General features: G+C 41.6%; 2 protein-coding genes across 4 annotated transcripts; both read left to right on the forward strand.

Annotated features, from left to right (window-relative positions):
- The first annotated feature begins 1,310 nt into the window (after window positions 1-1,310).
- Window positions 1,311-4,663, forward strand: alyref (Aly/REF export factor). Of its 2 annotated transcripts, none has more exons than XM_085453815.1 (6): window positions 1,311-1,708; window positions 3,136-3,294; window positions 3,390-3,537; window positions 3,635-3,698; window positions 3,781-3,976; window positions 4,072-4,663. In XM_085453815.1, exons 1-6 carry the CDS (start codon window positions 1,469-1,471, stop codon window positions 4,084-4,086), a joined length of 822 nt encoding a protein of 273 aa, XP_085309941.1. In that variant the 5' UTR covers window positions 1,311-1,468; the 3' UTR covers window positions 4,087-4,663. The 2 variants fall into 2 exon arrangements, with proteins under 2 accessions (XP_085309941.1, XP_085309942.1); XM_085453816.1 differs by lacking the exon at window positions 1,311-1,708 and adding an exon at window positions 1,715-2,669.
- A 994-nt stretch (window positions 4,664-5,657) lies between these two features.
- arhgdia (Rho GDP dissociation inhibitor (GDI) alpha) lies at window positions 5,658-17,548 on the forward strand. Of its 2 annotated transcripts, none has more exons than XM_085453818.1 (6): window positions 5,658-5,765; window positions 13,714-13,912; window positions 14,699-14,782; window positions 15,217-15,293; window positions 15,450-15,513; window positions 15,791-17,548. In XM_085453818.1, exons 2-6 carry the CDS (start codon window positions 13,720-13,722, stop codon window positions 15,991-15,993), a joined length of 621 nt encoding a protein of 206 aa, XP_085309944.1. In that variant the 5' UTR covers window positions 5,658-5,765; window positions 13,714-13,719; the 3' UTR covers window positions 15,994-17,548. The 2 variants fall into 2 exon arrangements, with proteins under 2 accessions (XP_085309944.1, XP_085309943.1); XM_085453817.1 differs by lacking the exon at window positions 5,658-5,765 and adding an exon at window positions 12,330-12,454.
- The last annotated feature ends 533 nt before the right edge of the window (window positions 17,549-18,081 follow it).

The following is an 18,081-nucleotide window of genomic DNA, read 5'->3' on the forward strand; positions in this document are numbered from 1 at the left end:
GTCTTTAATAATTTATTGAATTGGACTGGATGAATGCAGGCATTGTTAAAATATCCAAACCTAGTTGTGAGTGTGGTAATCTCAACCTGCACAGCTCTGTGTAGCTGCAGCTGTTATCACACCATCAGTGCCTAAAAATTGGATACCATATGACTCAATGCATTTTCTATTTCTAAATGCGGAAAAAAATCTGAAATTGATCCAGAGGGTAAAAAAGCTGTTTACTAAGCTCTAAAAAAGCAATCTTGGAAAATTATGCTTTTATTCAAAGCGCTGTATTAAAGATTGTTATCCACACAGTTGGACTTTGATGAATTATTTCTTTGAACTGTTCTTTTTCCACAGTGGAATGATTGTACACCATACATCATTAATGACTTGAGAAAAAAAAAACACCATTTGGGCGCACAAGTTTGAATTTATGTATGCAGAAGTATACATGCAGGCTCACCCCACAATTTAGCAAGTTGCACCTTGATAACACACTTTTGTTAGCCATAAACATTTTTGGCATAATTCTAAGTGGACATTTGACCAGTCTTATGGGCAGAATTTGCAAAGGTCACTTAAATTGCTTGATTTCCTGGCACTTACGTTTAAGTGTAGTCCACAGATTTTCAGTAGGGTTGAAGTGGGGCTTTGGGAAGGCCATTGAAGCAGCTTTATGTTTATCCATGCCAAAACCAGTTGTTGAAACACCAAATGTGTCCAGGTTTCAACCACTTAGCCACTGACTTTATGTGAAGTGAGGTGATTTGGAGGTGGTCCTACTTCTTCGTTATTCCAAACACTTTGTGCAATGTAACTGTCAGCAGGCAGTGTCTGGTTTAGGTGCAGTTTGGACAATTGTGGGGTGTATATCTATAGTTTAGCCAGTGCTTTACAATCATTCCACACTGGAAAACGTCAGTTCACAGAAATCATTAAAAGCCAAAAAATTACCATGACGATCGGTTATGGCCACAAATATGTACATATTTATTCAAACTGACTAACAGTGGTACATTTTCTTTATTTTTCGTTTGTTTTTATTTCAGTTATTTTATACACACATAGCTGTAGTAGTTTGTGTACTGAAGACTTTCAACTACAACTCAAAATAATGAAATTTACAGTGAAAACGGTAAATTTATTTAATATTTAGATTATTTGAATAATTGTAGATTTAGTGTTTCGGACGATACTGTTAATTGTTTACCGATACTCATCTGGGGAGCAAAACAATAGCAATTCCCTGTTGGTAACTTTGTACTAAAGTCTGATTGGACAGAAAGCTGTTACTACGCGTTGACGTATATCTACGTATGATACGCGACGAAACTGTTTTTCTTTATTGAGCAAAGGTCTGCTCATTGTGTTTTGTCGTCGGGGAGAGAGAGGAAAGAGCAGGCAGAGGGACCATTGAAGTCTAGGGCTTTACTTTTTTTTAACTATTTCATTAACAGTTTAGCATTATTGGGGCAGCATAATGACCGATAAAATGGATATGTCTCTAGACGACATTATCAAGCAGAACAGGCAGCAGAGAGGTGGAGTCCGGGGCGGGAGAGGTCGAGGCCGCGGAGGCGCAGGCGGCCGTGGAGGAGGAGGCCCCGGGCGTCTCGGAATCAGCGGTGGAGGATTTGGAGGCCGAGGCGGCGGATCCGGCCCGATGAGGAATCGACAGATCCCGAAACGCGCTAGAGGCAGACCAACGCCTTACAGCAGGGTATGAGAAAGTTAAAGGAAAAGCCTTCGACAAAGCTGAAAATGCCTGGTTAACGTCGTTCTGTAGCTAATCCCCTAGCCAGCTTGCTAGTCAAGCGAATAAAATGATTGCTAGCCGCCGAGTTTTCCCTTCGGAGGAGAGCTCTATAATTGGCGGCTAAGCATTAATGGAAGTTGTATGCATATTGTGTCCCCTCTCCCACAATCCGTATGTGTTACATCCTTTTTCAAGAGGAGCCCTTTTTGGAGAGAGCGGTTGTTAGCCGTGTTGGCTAACTAGCTAAAGTTGGATCGTAAAGGCCGAAGCGGCGCCATTTTGAATCAAGCACCTTAATTTAGAGCTAGTCGTCCAAGGTCCATATCGGTGCTTTTCCACCTCTTGTGTCAAATTGATGGTGAAAGGAAATCTCATCAACGACAAAGTCTACCCGCACGCTACTATCGTGGGAGCAAAATCCTTCCTCCTTTTTTTTTTTTTTTTTTTTTTTTTTGGTCAAGTCCCAGCGCAGCGACCAGACGGCCTTTTGTTCGGGAGTGGCTGACGCTCTTCTCAGCAAGGCCCATTTTGGTGGCTATTCAACCGGTGTGGCTGTTGCTGTTTGGATGGATCAGTGGACTTTAAACCTCCTCTCTGATAGTTTTCATGTTAAGGCAAATCATCACTCCTTAATTGTGAATGAATATCTAAACAAAGCCCCAGTCAAAATGGCGTGTCTCAAAATGGACGCTCAGATAATCCACGCTCATTGATGGGGGGATAGCTGGGCCCCCTTTCAGTTTGTTTACATCCCCTTCCCCACTCATCCTATGGACATTTCCCCCTTCATGAAAGCCCTTTTCGTGGCTTGATAAAGAACTCTTGGGCGGGCCTGGAAAACATGGTGCAACGCTGGAGGCAACGCTGCTTCAGACGGCGACCCCCTGTGTCCCTGAGGATCATGTCTGGAGGGCCTCTGGTGGAGGTGCAGCTGGCAAGAAAACAGTGGGCAATTTTTGTAGCTAGCATGGGAGGTTGTTTGGGTTTAAACATAGAGATTATGGGTGGGAGTGGGCTATAATAAAATCAGTTGGCTCCATTTGAACTTGGTCATTGCAAAGACATGTACTTTAAAAAAAAAAAAAAAAAAGAAAATGTATCCAAAGTGTATGCATGTACAGGTTGTATACAAGACATCCCCTTGCCTTTTAATTATTCTATATATATTAAGTTGTCTTGTGTATGTCCTTATATGTCTGAAGTGATTCACTTGCTTGTAGTGATTGGGGTGGGCAGGGAATAGTGGGGATCCTCTTGGGGGACCTGAGCACCCTGGCCATGTTGGAAGTGGAGCCCCTGCTTGCCCCAACACCCAGCCGTGTGGACTCTGTGAATAGCAGAGGCAAGGGGATCCTGAAGTCAGCAGGTGCGTTCTCTTTCGTCTGTTGCAGCCTAAACAGCTTCCAGATAAGTGGCAGCACGACATGTTCGACAACGGCTTCAGCGGCTTCAATGGTGCTGCTGGAGGTGGAGGAGGAGCTGGCGTGGAAACTGGAGGGAAGCTCCTCGTGTCCAATCTCGACTTTGGGGTCTCAGATGCAGATATTCAGGTATTCTAAGTTGTTTGTGATTCTTGGCCTGGGTTGGTGTGTTTAACAGTCTGGATCAAGAGGGACCAATTGTTTTGGGCGTGTGTTTTTTTTAGGAACTTTTTGCTGAGTTTGGAACTCTGAAAAAGGCCGCAGTTCATTACGACCGATCAGGAAGAAGCCTGGGAACTGCCGATGTCCACTTTGAAAGGAGGGCAGATGCGCTCAAGGCCATGAAGCAATACAACGGCATCCCACTGGATGGTAAGTCTTACGTTCTTTGACCTGCCAGTATAAACAGTTTCTTAAAGTTCGCTGCTTCTGTAAAGATTTTGAGGTTCATGGTGTTTGTGTTTTTTAGGGCGGCCTATGAACATTCAGCTCGTCACATCACAGATCGACACACAGAGACGGCCAATGCAGGGGTACGTTAATATTTCTTTTTGTTTGGGAGGGGGCAGCAAATGCATTTGATGACTCGATGTGTAAAGACTCCTTTATCTTCAGTCTGAACAGAGGCGGCGGAGGAGGCATGATGAACAGAAGTCGTGGTGGTGGCGGCTTTGGAGGCATGCAGAGAGGCCGTGGAGGGCGTGGTGCAGGTGGCCCTAGAGGACGAGGACGAGGCGGCCGTGGCGGTAGTAGCAAGCAGCAGCTGTCAGCAGAGGAGCTCGATGCCCAGTTAGATGCCTACAATGCCAGGGTATGTCTACCTGAAACTTTTAAATATGATTTCTTCTGAGTAACGGATTGTCCATTTTCTCACATGTCTAATTAACTCTTGGTTTGTTTTCTCAGATGGACACCAGCTAAGAACGTAAAAACAAGCTCCTGAGGGTCGTCGTCCCTTCCTGTCTGCACAGAAGGGTGGCTGTTACAAATGTGCAGATTATTTTACACTTGGTTGTCTTCTAATGTGATTGAAAATATTGCCCCACCTCTTGTTTTAAATGCTCCAAAGTGTTTTTTACCAGTTTTGTTTGTGATTTTTTTTTTTTACTTTTTATTTTTTTTTCCTCCTCTCTCTTCTGGTGGAAAAAAATGGTTTCAACTGTAGGTTATGGAACTGGGTTTCCCCAGTTTGTTCTTCTACCCTGTAGTTAAACAATTGTAATAAAAACCTGCAGTGCATATTAACCACATTAAATGTCCCTTTGTTTGGGTTTTGTTTTTCTTTGTTTTTTTGTTTTTTTCTGGTCATATGTCTACTTGTGCACTATAGTTCACTATAAAATGTATTATTTCACCTGTAGCGTATCAGGATTAAAGACCTGTATTTGCTGACGTTTCTGTATTTTGGAATAAACATTTGCATTGTTTTGGAAACTTGCAACAACTGTAAAATACAGATTTGCCATTTAAATGGAAAAATAAAAGGAGTGGCCTAGAACTTGGGTTTCGAAAACCTTTGCTAACTAGCAGATGGAGGACTGGATTAATTGTAATGCACGCATTAGTTGTAGGCCCAACGTGCTCTATTTGCTGCAGAAAATGATACTGTTGAAGTACAGCCACTAGATGGCACCCTGCTCTGCTATATACCTTTAAGTTTTCAGTATGTGCTCGTCACCACGCCTTTTGCAAGCACACAGGCGTGTATTAAATCTCAAGTCTGTAAAGAGGCTTATGTGCTGTGCTACAGATATGATCAAGTGACTAAAAACCAAAGAGGGCGTGAAGTGAACGTAGTGTAAAAACAGCCACAAAAGGTAACTACATCTGCATGCCCACGCGTGTCGAAGCGCATATTTCCCGGAAGCGTTGCGGGGCAAAAAGTGTGAAACGTTCAGAAGAACAGTTTCCGGTTGGCTTTCAAGGTAATACGTGGAAATCATCTGATCTTATCTGCGCGACTTTTATATAAACGTTTTATCGTGTTCTATTATCATTATTATTATTATTGTTCTCATATAGCAGCGTAGTACGATTTATAGGTAAAAGTGACAATTCGATGCTAGCTTCACACTTCAGTGTGAAGTATAGGTTATGCATTCAGAAAACATAAATAGTCTACCCATAATACAAATAAGAACGTTACATATATAGTTTATGAGTTACTGATGGACTGAAATGTAGTTTTGCAGTTTATTTGAACTCATATAAAAAATAAACAATAGCAATTCATACACGATTAATTAAAATGCACTGTCACACAAGTATAAAGATACTAAAACTAGAAGTCCCCACTCAGTAAAAATGCTATTCTAAATTGTACTTAACATTAAGTTATTTGAACCACATACAAAGAAAATTCATAGTCGAGCTTAAAAAATACTTTGTTGTGGATATTTTCTATTTTTAAAATGTATTGTATCTATACTGCGTACAGCTGGGGCTACGTTTTTAAAAATGTGTTTTTTTTGTCGCCCTTTATTTTGAAGGTGGCATACCGGACATTGTGCCCGTCAGCGGCACCGGGCTCAGATTTTCCTCTGCCGCTTCACTGCACTCCCATTCACAGGAGACGTTTCCAGCCAACCACAAGTAAAACGGTAAGAGTAGATAAAACACCCACTTAAGTCTTCTTATAATATATTTTATTCTGTTAAATGTGCGTTAATATACGTCCTTAAGCTGCTCCGGCAAATTTCTATCGATTACTTGCTAAGAAAAAAGGAAAAAAAAACGGCTAACTTACCGCTTGAACCTGAATTCTAGAAAAAATGTTTACCAAATAATCGCTTACTGTAGTTAAGGAACTACTTTTTAATAGCATATTATACTCCCGTAGTTGCACTAATGTCGTTTTCTTAAAATTACAGCGAAGTCACTGTAAGGTTGTTCGAAGCCGTCGGTTAGTTGTGAATTTCCGGGTGTTGAACCCGATCTGAGCTGAGAGGGTTGGGGCTATTAAGTAACGAAATGTCACCCGTTGCTGTTAAAAGCACACACATAAAGTGATTGCACTGACCAGTAAAGTAGGGGATTTGTTCAAATTAGTAGTTTAGTCTGCTTTAACACATTCTTCATGATCATGTCCTTTATATGAGGAACATTTTTCAGCCACTTCCTGGAACTCATCTGTCTTTTAATTTGAATTAGCTTACACTTGAAGCAGCCACCATTTTGGCTTTTTTTTGTTTTTTACTTGCAAACAATTAATCAGAGCACGTCGATCAAATCTGCCAAGATCGAGTAACTTCTTGAGCACTTTGGGTGTGATAGTTAAGCTGTGTGCTTTTGGCTGAATGGCTGGCAAGTGATTTCTCAGCGTGATCACACAAACCGTGAAGCCTCCCTTTCCTTCCTGTATATGTGTGTGCATGATAAGTAGAGGATTTTTTGGCCCCTTCTTTTCTTATAGAAGGTCGAGAACCTTCTGTTTAATCAACTTCTGCCGTGAATTGTTCACTTGCTTCACCTCATATTTAAAATGTTGCGAGCTTCCAGTGGCGGGCGGATGTGTCTTGCAGCAGTTTATTTCCTCTGGTGTGAGGAGAGGCCTACAGAGGTTTAGAAAAGAAAGGAGAAAGACCCATTTAGGGTCGGTACTTAACATTTTTGGTGTGCTTTCCTGACACTGCTATAATCTTCAAACATGTTCCAGCAACTCACAGTGAAGAGTGCAAGGGTCAAAACCACAGGCCTGAACTGCAAAAATGGCTGGAGCATATTTCTATGAACTGACAAAGTAAAGTTGATGATTCATTTGCCCTTCTCAGTTTACATAACAAAAGAGATTTTAACCAAATCATTGTTTTTCTCCATGTGCCACACTTTTCTAGTGGACTTTCTTAGCCAGCGTAGCAGCGCAAAGCCCTAACCTTTCAGCGTGGCTGGCGCCTTGGCTCTCCCATTCACGCTTAGCTTCCTGCTGCTGTTCGAAGGGGTTTCTCACCGGCTATTTTTAAAGCTTCCTATTTATCCTGGGCCTTCTTGGGGATGAAGACATGTTTTGCTTTTCTGTTCTCTCACAGCCACTCCTGTTCTTTCTGCTGCTCATTGACCATGGATTTAAACCCTTTCTGTGACATTTTAGTCTTTTATTCATTAGTACATGTTAAACCGATTTACCAGTGTCCCTGCATACTCCTCCACTCCTTATCTCATTGCATTTCTGTTTTTATCCTACCCACTTGTCTATATTTGTTAGGGTTGGGTTCCTCTGGATTGCATCAGCTCTACAGCACTTCCTCAAAGATTTGGCATGTTAGCACTGCCCCTACAACTTGATTGAACCTATCATGTTTTTTTTTCTTCTTTTTTTAGAGGCTTCAGGAGCAGGCCTTCTAGCATTTCTATCATTAAAAAAATGCTTAGCTTGGATTAAGTTAGGCCCCCAGGTTAGCTTGAAGAAGATGAGTTGTGCAGTGCTGTGGTTAGCGCGTTAAAGGATATGAATCATCAAGCCCGCCTGAAAAAGGAAGCTTGCAGTAATTTCTTGACAGACAAAATGGTTCAGTTGCTGCCTGAGGTGCAAGGCTTCCTTATTTGAAGACATGTGCTGCGGGCTTAATCAGTTTCATCAAACATGGGGGCTCTGCATTACTCAGATGCACAGCAGAAAGGTATTTTCATGTGGTGTGTGGTGCAGGTCTTAATTCATGCCACCAAAGCGCTGCTCTTTGCAGTCATTGTGCTAAGTGCACAATTTTCTACTGAGATAAATAAAAAAAAAAGCTTAAAATGACAGCAAGATAACAGCGGAACGATATAATAGTTACATTATCTGATACATGTGAAATATTCTCGATCTGTATGCATGAAAAAAAAAATGTTGAACTACAGAGACGGTGGATACAGGATGTGGTCTTACAGCAGCACCCTTTCCATTACAGTCATTGCAGGGTAGTTCATTTCGAATCAAATACCAATCTGCTGATTTGATGATTAGGATTTTTGTGGCGCACCCAAATCAGAGAAGTCACCGCTAAAGCAAAGTGCAACTGTAGAGAGATTGTGTAGGTAAAATTGAACGACTCCAAAGGGCTTATGTGCACTGAGAGCTGCATGAAAGAGCAAGAACACAGAGAGCTGAGAGGATCAAAGCATCACTTTCTAGAATAGAGTTAAGGCCAGGAGCTAAATGTCACCTCATAAAGGTCTAGTAAAGCGCTGTTCATGTCCTGTTCTTGTCTCTGAGGTAAACGTGTGCTTTATTCCACGAAACAAATTCAGACTGTAAGTTATCAGCGATAATACTTCCACTTTTTGATTTATCAGTAAAGCAGGCTTCCCATATTGGTTTACTTTGTCCTGCACCTGGCTGCTGTATGTGCCTAATCACTGGAAAACCTGGCTAATAAAAAGTATTCTTAACAAATATGAGTTGTTGCTGAACCTGCGTGCATTCAGGGTTTTCCAGTTTGCAGCTCTCTTTTGCCTTTACTCCAGCCTGTGATATGCTGTTTGTTGTCCCCCTCCCCCCTCCGCTCCATTGCCCTTTGCCTGCAGTGAAGAACCTGAACAGCAGCATCTATTGCATTACCAGTGGCTCTAAACGGAGCTCATAAGATTACATCAAATCTTCCACGGCCAGAGGGCTGGACTGTGAGGGATGGTAACTGGCTTATCCAGGTAGCCTCAGGGGTAAACCTCTACATTAACCTGTTGTTGTCGTGATAGTTTATGCTGGATCTTCAGACACCTTAAAGCAGATAATAAATGAGCGATCAACCTTTGAGTGCAGACAGTGAGATGGACCCTAAAATGTGTGTGTAAGCCCTTTGGCTTTCTTTGAACGGCATCAGTAAATGTTTGATTCTCTACAGAGGAAACTATTATGTCCTCTTTTTTTTTTTTTCTTTTTTTTGTTCCTGCTTTCTGCAAATTATTTCTAAGCAATTTTATTGCTACATATGCTTTGTGTAGTCACAGTCCTTTTAACAGATGCTCCAAAGGCTTGTAGCACACTTGTTGACCTTTTATATCTATAGGCATACCTTTGAAGTGCTCACTCCTGAGACTAAATAAGGCTAAAACTGTCTTGGACATCAAAATGATATACCTACACAGCCTACAAATTGAATAGAATACGTGATTGTATTTAGAGTCGCATCTATTGAGACTTTGTTGTTGCAGTTGCTGGGATTCATTTGGGTTTTGTCTTTTACTTCCTCATGTTTTCTCAGGATTACAGTTTGTTGTTAGAAGTCTGTAGCTCTAATCCCATATTTAGGATTGGTTAGGTGATGCCAGCACCAACCACATTATGCCAATATGCTCAAACAGCAAATCAAAATAAATGCCAACAACAACTAAAGAAAATGCTTTGTGAACCCTGACTTTCCATGATCTAAAAACCCAGGTTAAATCTAAGTAATTTTAGTAGATTAAACTCATAACCATGTTTTATTTTTTTATATATATATTAGATATTCTATAAATATATAATAAATGTTACATTTTAATTTTTAAATAATGCCGTTCATGGTGCTTAATGAAAGTAAACCAGGGAAATACAGAATACATCACTTCTAATCTCTATTTACTATCGAAATAATGCTCAGTATTTTAGTAGAGAATAAAAAGTTGACTTTAACTTTGATTTAAAAACTCTATAAAATTTGTTTTCTAGTATTTCTGTCCAGGGGATGTGGCATATGAAAGAATAACTTTTTTTATTCACCTCATTAATGGTTAAAAGTAGATATTCAATAACAACAATATGCAACCTGAAAGATGAGGACAAACACAAGAACCACAAGTTTGCTTTCATTGTATGGATGTTTCAGTAATATAATATCTAGTTCATTACCCTTATGAACACTCACACACATATATTAATGACACCTGTAGCTCTTGTGTCATCCCACAGGGATTACCTGGTGCCTCCTTAACCTCAATAACTTGCCACAGTCACTAATGTTTCAGCAGGAGAGCTTCGTGGTGCGTCACCAGCGACACTTCCACACAAACACTTTCCTCTCCTGGCCCCGAATGCCTTGTGATCCATAATCCCACCTTTTCTTACTGCTCAGCAGTGTTGCTAGGGAGCAAGACTAATCTCAAGCCTCAACTCCTGCCAAGCCTGGTATGTTTGTAAATTTGTGCTGCTTAGTCCAGCCAAGCGGCGAGATTATCACCTGTAAGGAGAAAGTAGCACAGGTGAAGGTTGGGACACTGAAAAGGAGAAGTCCAGCAGCACATCCCAGTGTGGGTTTACACGATCTCATGACCTCTGTGTTGATTCCCAGCAGGCAGAACAATGACGGGGCCTTTTCCTGTCAGCTCAGTATGTAGCTGCTTAGCCACAAGCCACATGGATTGAGCGAGGGGAGGGGGGGGGAAGGGCTCTCTTTAAAAATATGCTGAATCAACAATTTCACACTTGATTAAGATGGTAGCTTGAAGTGATGTGGCTGTCTGCCACACTTAGAACAGCCGTATCTATAATTTCTTGGTGCTTATGTTGGTAAATGTGGCTCGATGCACTGGAATAACTTCATCAGATGCCCTGCAGTTTTACAGTTCAGAAATGACTGCCTGCATTTATTATGGTGATTGTATTTCACGTCAGTCTAGTCATTACCAGGCTTAGTATCATTAGAGACAAATTTGGAAACTGTTTCTTTGTGCACCATAATCATGTTTTTCTGGGAAAATGTTATCCAATCGTACACTGTATACAAAAGATGGACACACTGGCTTCCGTTTTCCAAGCATGAAAATGGAAGCAGGAAGTGTCTTAACCCTGCATGCTTACTTGTGCCAGCAATGCCATAATGCAAACCTGTTTTTCATGTGTTCTTAGTAAAGCTTCTTTATATAGAGCTCACAAAGCGCTGTACAACAATTAAAGCAATTAAACCATGTTCTGATTTTATGACCCGTCTTGATGATTTTATGATCTCAGTCTAGTTTTAGCTCTGGTTGAATAGAATAGAATCATTTTGTTGTATTTCGGCCCCCATTGGAGTCAAAAAAGGAGAGTAAAGCTTGGCGCGTCTCCGTTGCGATGTAAAAATTTGCGGTTTCAAAATGCCAACGGTGTAGAAGCTCAGTTCAAGGTTTGCTTTGTGACTTACCTAGTGGTTTAGAATCACTAACTGAATAGTATATAGTTATTAGATTCAGCCATACTTTCATCTTGGAGGTGAGGTACTGATCCAGTCAAAAAATAATAATTTTTATACACTAACAGCTGAGATTTAGGACAGAGAAGTTTTGACTTGAGATTTTCAGAATAGTTTCCAGTAGAGAAACATGCCAGTTCTCTGTGACTGAGCACTTCCTGCTGTGTGACAGTTTGGTATGCTGCAGTCACAATGCTGCTCGCTGCACAGCCGTCACAAGGAGTGCATTGAAAGTCGAGAAGAGGAAGCAAGAAAAACAACCTGTGCCTTGAAGAATGATATGACACATCACTGTGATATCTGGTCTGATTTTCTTCTCCGTCTCTTTCTCCCTGTCTTTTTGACCAGGAAACACTCACACAGCTGACAGGCCAAACCAGCAAGCTATTGGGATAAGAGGAATTTGTGCTTTTATGGGAGCATAGAGGCCCAATTTGGGGAAAACAAAAAAAACAAACTGTGCTGCATTCTCAGTTCCTGCTTGGCTAATGCCCAACTGTATATGGAGGCAAAATAGAGCAGAGCAGAGGGTTAGGCGGATCAACAAACCAGTTTTGTTTTTTTCAACACTGTTCATTTGCTGAGTGTGATTTGCTGCAATGGGTGAGGTTGTGTCAGCTGTATTCTGCTGCCGAGGGTAACAACCTGTACTGAGCAGGTGAAACTGGCCTCGTAAGCTGTCGCCACTTAAGGGTTGTTTGTCTGGTGGGTTCTTGTGCGTTTGCTTTATCCGCATTTGTTAGCTCGCCTGTACCCGTTCATTGTGTCATTACCTCCCGGGTTAACCTGATTTGCAACAGTACAAAAGAAAAAGAAGCTGAGGTGTTAGTCACTGCCTGCATCTTTGTAGCATGTGTAACTAAGAGTTTAAAGGAGAAGAAGTTGGTGCTCTAATCTTCCTCTTTCAGTTTAATGCAATACTGCACATTTTTGCACAGTTTAAAACAGTGATACGTGTGGCCCGTGTTGATGCATGGTTAAATTCAGCGCAGTACAGGAAGTTCTTTCAACATGCAAACACGCAGGATGAGACATTTGAGGGTGTAGCTGCTCGCTAGCTAGGAGGAATGTTCTGTTCATGGCAAGACAGGGCAACACCTGCAGATTAATAAATAATTGTCGCTGACCAGAAAGAGCTTTCTGCTGTGTTGCCTCATTATTTGACAGTAAGTAGTGTCACTTCTTCTAATTTTGTTAGAAGTTTAGAGTTGCTTTGAGATTCGCCTCAAAGGGCAAAGTGCATGAAAGCTGGTCTTTGTGTTTCCGTTGCAGGTCTCTGCCTTCTTGCTTTCTATGTGTGATAAATCAACTGCTTCAAGTTGATAAAGCACTGTATGACTGCGACTGTGGTTTGCACTGTACGTGAGGCTTCAGTGGTCGATAAGAGTAGAAAAGTGCTATCAGTTTGTTGATGACTGCAGGTTCTGTTCTCATCTTGTTGTGCTTGCAGAACAGACCTCACGCAAGTGTTACACAGTACCATCATCCAGCTGCATGTGTTGAACAGCACTGTGCAGGCTTTGCCCAGCATTTGTGCACCAGATGTTATAAATTGCATAACTAGAGCAGGTTTGTTGTCCAAGGTCTCATTGTGTTACTGTGCTGTTGCCTGCTCAGAATCACTGGCAATTAGCAGTAAGAGTGGTTGTGAGAGCACAGCTGGGTGTAAACGGCCACGCGCGCATTGCTGTTTTTTACTTGCTGTTGAGCCGGAGAGACTAGGACAGCATGGAGCTCAGATAACCATCAGCTTCTTAGACCACCAACCTCTGCTGTATGTCATCGCTGCGACATCAGGGAAACTGGCTGGTCCGCCAAGTAGACTGCGAGGGTTAGAGTGTCACTTGTCTTGGCTCGTGTCTGCTAGGGTGTGTGCATATGTGCAAGTCTGTGTTGAGGTGTTGAATAAACAAAGGGGCTTTGGAAGTGGCTGGGCTCTTGTCAAAATAATGTGAAAGTTGCCCGCAAGGCACAAAACTGACTCATCTTTGGTTTATTTCAATATAGCTGACCTGTTGCCAGCTGCCTGTTAATGAAGAAAATAGTGCACACGAGCTCTGTGGATTGTTCCTCTTGTCACTCTGTTTGAACAGGGAAGTTGCTCTGAAGTGAAAGTTTTTGCAGAGCAGATGCCATTACTTTGTCTTTCAGCATGTGAACTATTAAAGCAGTAGAATAGGCTGTTTCTTCCTACATGACCTGCAGCTTTAGAGTGCTGCGCCCAGGTCAAAGTTTGTTATCCCTCAGGATAATGAATCCCAGCAGCTGGAAGTCTTAAACAGCCCGTCGCTACTTTGCTTCGTAGCAAGAGTGAAAAGGAGAAGCAGTCTGTGGTGCGAACCTCTGTTGGTCAAAGTGTATTACTCTACTTTCCTGTCATCTAACCCTTCCTCTCTCTTCTGTCAATGTTTCCTGCTGCAATTAGCACACCATGGCAGAGCACGAGCCCACACCAGAGGAGCTGGCAGCGATCGCAGCAGCCAATGATGAGAGCGACTCTTCTGTCAACTACAAACCCCCCGCCCAGAAGAGCTTGAAGGAGATCCAGGAGCTGGACCAAGATGACGAGAGCCTGCGCAAGTACAAGGAGGCGCTGCTGGGAAACGCAGCTGCTGTAGTCGTTGGTGTGTTGATGTTAATTAACATACGTCAATAAGCTTAAATACGCATTGATTTCAAGAAGAGTTGGAGTGTTTTTTCTTGTGGATTTAGCTTGTGCCTTTTTTAAATTTATGATTAAAACCTGTGTAGTGACGACATGACAAAAGTATGTTAAAGTCATTCTTTAATAAACCTGCCAACGTTGTTGCTCAACATGTTTGTCCTACCAATAGCACGGCGTATCACAAGGCCAGGAATTTGTTGTGGAAACAGTTAGAATATTGAAAACTGAGCTGATGAGTCAGAAACTAGTCATTAACAGCTCAGACAGACTCTTTCCTGTATTTTTGCCATTGAGTTATATTCTCAGCAAAGAAATCTGTTTAAAAATATACAGATTTACTGTCATACAGCATGCTGGTACTGTTGATCTGAAATCTTTGTTAGTTAAAAGGCTTTAAATTACTAATTTTAGCACAGTATTCATGAAAGTAGAGCAACTCCACGTGTGCAAAGTAAAGCAAATCCTTTCCGGAGTACAATTTCAGTTCAAGAGCTTGAAAAGCAGAGATTGTTATGGCGTTTCTAACTCTCCAGATACGAGCATTTAATGTTTTAGACAAATTTCACTGAAATTAAATGCAACGTAGAGTGAGTGTTCGAGTAGTTATATACACACAAATGGATGTGTGTGTACGTAACACCTCCCCTGAGCATTTTTGTTGTTTTATTCAAACTAATGAGATGTTCTGTCTCCTGCTATACTGTGACGATGTTTTTAATTGCGTGACTACTTCTTCTTGTCTTAGATCCCACTGTCCCCAACGTCCAGGTGACGAAGATGGTTCTGGTGTGCGATACGGCTCCAAACAATCTGGTCCTCGATCTGACTGGTAAGTAGAGCAGGTGTGTCCGTGCCGATTTTAGTTTAGAAACTAGAAATCTAAAATAAGTGAGCAGAAGTGAGGCTGGCATACAAGTCTCATTGGTGTGTGTGTGTGTGTGTGTGTGTGTGTGTGTGTGTGGTGGGGGTCATAGGCCTGCTGGGTCATTAGTTCACTAATCGGTGTCGACTTGATTCCTATGTGTCCGCGTTAATGAGCCATTTCCTGAAACTTCAGCCCCCTCCAGCAGAGCAGAGGCTCACTTGTGACATTGTTCCCCCTGGTGGTCATTATTCTTACTACAGGGTGTTGAAACCCCAAAATCCACGGGAACTGTTTATCAGCCTGCTATTTATTTATTTATTTATTTATTTATTTATTTATTTATTGTCAAAGTGGAAAGAATCTGACTCTTCTGTCCCTGCTGTGTTGCTTTCTGCCAGGGGACCTGGAAGGCTTCAGGAAGAACCCGTTTCCGATGAAGGAGGGAGTTGAGTACAGAATAAAGATCTGCTTCAAGGTGAGAGTCTGGTGTTTGTCACACTCGCCACTGCGCTCTGTTTACGTCGCAGTGTTGTTGTTACAGCACTGCTGGAGATGTAACTGCAGTCTGCAGAGCACTATCATTATCGTCAGAGGCTTTTCAGAGGAATTTAACTCTTGTTGCCTTCTGCAGGTCAACAAAGAGATTGTGTCAGGCCTGAAGTACATGCAGCAAACTTTCAGGAAAGGAGTTAAAGGTGAGCCTGCTCAAATCATCTCACTCTGCTGTTTTTTTGTTTTTTTTTTTTATAAAGCTGTACTGATTTTCCTAAACCTTGCCTCTCATACATGGTCACCATACAGTAATTATTAAAAAACAATGAAACTAAAACTATAACCATTTTCATATGATAAAAATCCATGCTGGAGCTAAACTGACTTAAAAACAAAAGGCAAAACAAAATAAAATAAAAACTAGTGAGTCTGCCTCTTGATCCTAAAGTTCTCCTTTTTCTTTCCCTCTGTGATGTGCAGTTGACAAGTCTGATTACATGGTGGGCAGCTACGGCCCCAGACCAAGCGAGGAGTACGAGTTCCTCACCACAATGGAGGAAGCCCCAAAAGGGATGCTGGCCCGCGGCACCTACCATATCAAGTCCAAGTTCACCGATGACGACAAAAACGATCACCTGTCTTGGGAATGGAGCCTCGCTATCAAGAAGGATTGGAAGGACTGATTTTTTTGATTTTTTTTTTTCCCCCCTTCCCACACTCGCTCGCTGGTCCACCAATGTCTTCCTCTGCTTTGTTTCCGCTTTTCTTTTTTTTCTTGCCATCATTCCCACCTCCCCCTGGATATTGGATTGTTTCAGTCTTTTGCTCTCTCCGTCCATCAGCTTGCTCACTCCTCTCCTGCGGTTCCATCTATTTTCCTTTTCTTCTAAATTCCAATCACTTCATCATTCCTCCCATAGCAACGCTGATTGATTTTTGTTTGCACCAGCCTTTATTACAAGAATGACATCTTAAAAAAAACCCGGAGAAAGTAAATGGTGTTCATTATCCAGATTTTTGGTTACAGTTTGTTTATAAAAAAGGAAAAAAAAAAAAAAAAAAAGCATCTGTTAACAAGCAAATTTGATTCCTATCACTTTTTTCCTTCCTTTCTTTTCTCTCTTTTTCACATTGTTTTGTACGATTACCACGATCTGCCTTGGAAAGAATTGTACAGGAAGCTAAAGTGCTGCGTGCACACGATCGCTGTACGGTCACTGAGCAGTAATTGCTGGACACAAATCTTGGACACAGCCCGCCTAAAGCCTTTGAGCAGATTATTTGTAGTTGGGTCTTGTTAAATTATTTGGAATTCAGGCCACTTCTTTTTTCCAGATAGTCGAACAGCCAGCAAATTCTGCTGAGAGAAGAGGGAAAGCAGTTACCTCTAACCCCCTTGCATTCCCTCGCTTTAGCTGTGGCTGTTTGTTCTTTTTTTTATTTTTTTTCCTGATCAGGGTATTTTGGCAGGTTTTATTTTGTTTTTTAGCAGCCGCGTGGCCTTAACAAGTAAATAAAAAAAAAAAAAAAATAGACAGCCTAGTTGAGCCAGTTGCCTTCTTACTATTAAATATTATATTTGCCAGACCATCGTGTGAGCCTGTTTTAACAGATTTTGTATTACATTGACAGGGAATCAGGACTGAGGACATGCTAGTCTCCTTGTTTCAGGGTGTCAATCATATCAGCTTTATTCGCCAACACCTTCATTTCAGTACTTTGTAGGTTTCTTCAAATCTAATAAATGAACTCTAAATCTAAGAGTCCGGGTTGTACTAATGGCTTTATATCACCCAGTCTCCTCTTATGTTCCTGAGGACATCAATTCTAGCGCGTTACCTCAGTTCCCTATTGAACCGAACACCGCAGAAAACTGTTAAACCGCTCACCTCGTATTGCTCAAGTTAAAGATTACCACTGCTGACTGTGCCTCCAGACTCTCCCGACCGGCCACGCGCCGCCTCTGCTGACTCGACAGAGCTCAGAATCGTCTATAATTGACTTATGAACCAGAATAGAGATGGTTAACACATCCTGCCATATGAAAGTGTTTTTCCTTTTTTTTTTTTTTTTTAAATACACTCCATAAGTATCCGAGTGAAGCCCGTCAAGCTTCGTTCAGCTCTCGTGCCGCGGACTGATGTTTTTCCTCTGTGGGTTGAGTGAGACTCGATGTGTGCTATTTGTATTACCCTACAGTTTACTGATCTGTGTTCACATTAAAGTGTTCAGACTGGGTGTGTGTGTGTGTGTGTGTGTGTGTGTCGTGTTTTATTCAGGGTTATTACCAAACAAACTTCCTTCATGAGCACTTTTGCAACTATTAGCAAAACAAAGAAGCACTCAGAGCTCAAACCTCTGCCAAGAAACTCGCTCTCTGGGCAGTATTTACTTGAAAGGTAATAGTGCTGCATTTTGTATATATTCACTTTGTTCTTTGTAAATGTACTTTAAGAGGTTTGTAGTGCAGTAAAAACAAGTGCCTAGGGCAGGCTTTTGTAATTACTGACATCATCCTGAGAATAATTACTAATTATTTATGTGGATTCATTATTTGTCTTGACAGTACTTTCTTTAAGAATCTAACAGATGTTGGGCTCAAGCTGAAAGAGAGGCAGATGTAAAATGCCAAAGTGAGGTCATAGGTCAAACGAGACATATTTGTATACAAATTGTGTTATTTAGAGTCCCTGTTTACCAGTATCATTCCTAAATGTTAGCAGTACAGTGGGGCAAAAAAGTATTTAGTCAGCCACCGATTGTGCAAGTTC

This window comes from Copadichromis virginalis, linkage group LG4 (assembly GCF_057382275.1).
Source record: "Copadichromis virginalis isolate Kocher_CV1m ecotype Utaka linkage group LG4, C_Virginalis_male_GT1.1, whole genome shotgun sequence".
Lineage (NCBI taxonomy): Eukaryota > Metazoa > Chordata > Actinopteri > Cichliformes > Cichlidae > Copadichromis > Copadichromis virginalis.